This window comes from Geospiza fortis, unplaced genomic scaffold (genome assembly GCF_000277835.1).
Source record: "Geospiza fortis unplaced genomic scaffold, GeoFor_1.0 scaffold422, whole genome shotgun sequence".
NCBI lineage: Eukaryota > Metazoa > Chordata > Aves > Passeriformes > Thraupidae > Geospiza > Geospiza fortis.
Window position 1 is genome coordinate 767,356 of NW_005054545.1, and position 2,069 is coordinate 769,424.

General features: G+C 61.9%; 1 protein-coding gene across 1 annotated transcript in view; it reads right to left on the reverse strand.

The window, feature by feature from the left end:
• The window catches only part of LAMB3 (laminin subunit beta 3), a 24,252-nt gene that overhangs the window by 5,526 nt on the left and 16,657 nt on the right, over window positions 1–2,069 (reverse strand). Inside the window, exons 15-16 of the mRNA XM_031063955.1 lie at window positions 1,691–1,851; window positions 467–675 (exon numbers count right to left, since the gene is read on the reverse strand). Coding sequence (XP_030919815.1) covers window positions 467–675; window positions 1,691–1,851 — 370 coding nt within the window. The remainder of the gene's footprint in view (window positions 1–466; window positions 676–1,690; window positions 1,852–2,069) is intronic.

Sequence of the window (2,069 nt, forward strand, 5' to 3'; positions counted from 1 at the left end):
CTCGGGCAGTTGGAGGGGCTGCCCCCAGGCTCACAGTGCCCAGCCAGGCCAGGCTGGTGGCTCAGAACGCGCTGGTGCCCCCAGCAGCAGAGAGGGGAGGCTGGTGGTCTCCACAGCAACAGACACCGAAATGGGTCTCCATGGCAATAACAGAGCGACGAGGGAGAAATAAGAGAAACCTCAGCCAGAAATTAAGGGGGTCTTGGAGATAGAAGAAGTGACGCGAGAGAGTCCCTGCAGGGAAAAGGGCAGGCTGGGAGGGGGTGCAGGGCAGAGCTGTGGGATCCGTGGTCCCTGGGCAGGGGATGCTCGGCCAGCTCTCCAGCCGAGTCTGTCTGGACAGAGCTTTGTCCTGCCGTGCCTGAGGAGAGGAGCAGGGCTGCAGGATGGGATCTGAGCTCTGCAGGGCCCCCTCGAGAAGCAGACACAGCCGTGGGCAAGTCAAAAACCCGCTTGGCATCTTCACCTGGTTGATGACAGGGGTGAGGTCGGGGCCCGAGGCCAGCTCTCCCTTCAGGGCCAGCAGCCGGGCCGTGTCCCCGGCCAGGTCCCCCTGCAGCCCCTCGGCACTGAGGCGGCTCTGCCTGGCCTGGGCCAGCAGCCCCGGGGCTCCTGCAGCCAGGCTGCCCGCGCTGCTGGAGCTGCGGTGGGCAGAGCGGATCGTCTGCAGGGCTCCTGCGGGAATCAAGGCGACAAAAGGCACAAATGACTCACAAATGCAGCGCAGCCCCTCGGGGAGGCACTGCCTCTGCCCTGCGCTGGATTTCTGCACAGGAGAGGGTGCAGGGTTAGTCACCAAGGCATCACAAAAACTCCTTCTGGTTCCAAACACCTTCCAGCCATCCCCTCAGAGAGCTCGAGGTCTCCTGAAGGACTGAACTCAGAGGTGGAGTCTAAACCGAACTCAGGGCTGAAACTAAACTGAACTCAGGGCTGAAATTAAACTGAGCTCAGGGCTGAAACTAAACTGCAGCCAGCCAAGGCACACCCGCTGATCCTGGCCTTTGGCAGGGCAGCACAGATTTCAGAGCCTTTGCCCAGCTCCAGAGCAGCCCCACCATTGCCCTCCAGCGCAGGCTGGAAGGAAGGTGGCCAGGACACGGAGCTCTGAGAGGACAGAGGTGCAGAGTGAGCTGTCCTGGTGCCACTGGGCACAGCTGGCACGTCCCCAGGCTGTGCGCTGGGCAGGGAGGGGACAGCAGCGAGGCACTGGAGAGAAGGAGCTGGAGCAGGACTCATGGCAGCAAGCACCAGCATCATCACAGGGCTTGATTAGCTGTTCTCCTCCCCGGTGCCTGAGAGCAGCCTGGCTCCCTTCCCCACCCTCCATCCCTTCCATCTGTGCCTGCCTCCTTTCTCTGCTGCCTCAGGGATGCAGTGACCCCTCCCAGCAGGGCTGTCCCCTTCCCGCCCCTGCCTGGCAGCAGAGGTTGTGCTGGGGGGAACAGGAGCACAGAATGAGCTGCCAGCCCCAAAGCCCAGAGCAAACCCCCAGCCGTGTGGGAGCCCCGGCCATGGGCCAGGCTGCGTGGGAAGCGCCCCTCACTGGAGAGGAGATGTGTTTGCTGTTCTGAGCTGACAGCAGGTTAAAATCCCCCTCTCATCCACCAGCCAGGGAAAACCCCAGGCAGTCAGGCTGAGGTAAATTAATGACTGCAAATTCAGAGATGCTGCAGCTGCAGAGCTGTACCTGACAGGTCCGTGCTGAGGCTGGTTTCAAACTGGGTCTTCTTGCTCTGGTACTGGGAGCTGGTGACAAGCAAGCTGCTGTTGAGGGCTTCCAGCTCCCTCGACAGAGAGGCAGTGTCATCCAGGAAATGAAGGTTGGGATTTATGCCTCGGACCTGCTCCCTGGCAGAGAACAGGAACGAAATGGGAATTGGGAGAGAGCAAAGCAGACAGAGAGCAGGGCTGAGAGGGCCACCTGTGCTGGGGCACTGCCAGCACCTGGCAAAGGGGCACTCCTGAGCCCAGAGACAGCCGAGGACACGCCAGGGCCTTGCAGGTTTGCAGAGGGGAGCTGAGCTGCAGCCCCTCCACAGCAGGGCTGTGCCCATGCAGGGAGCAGG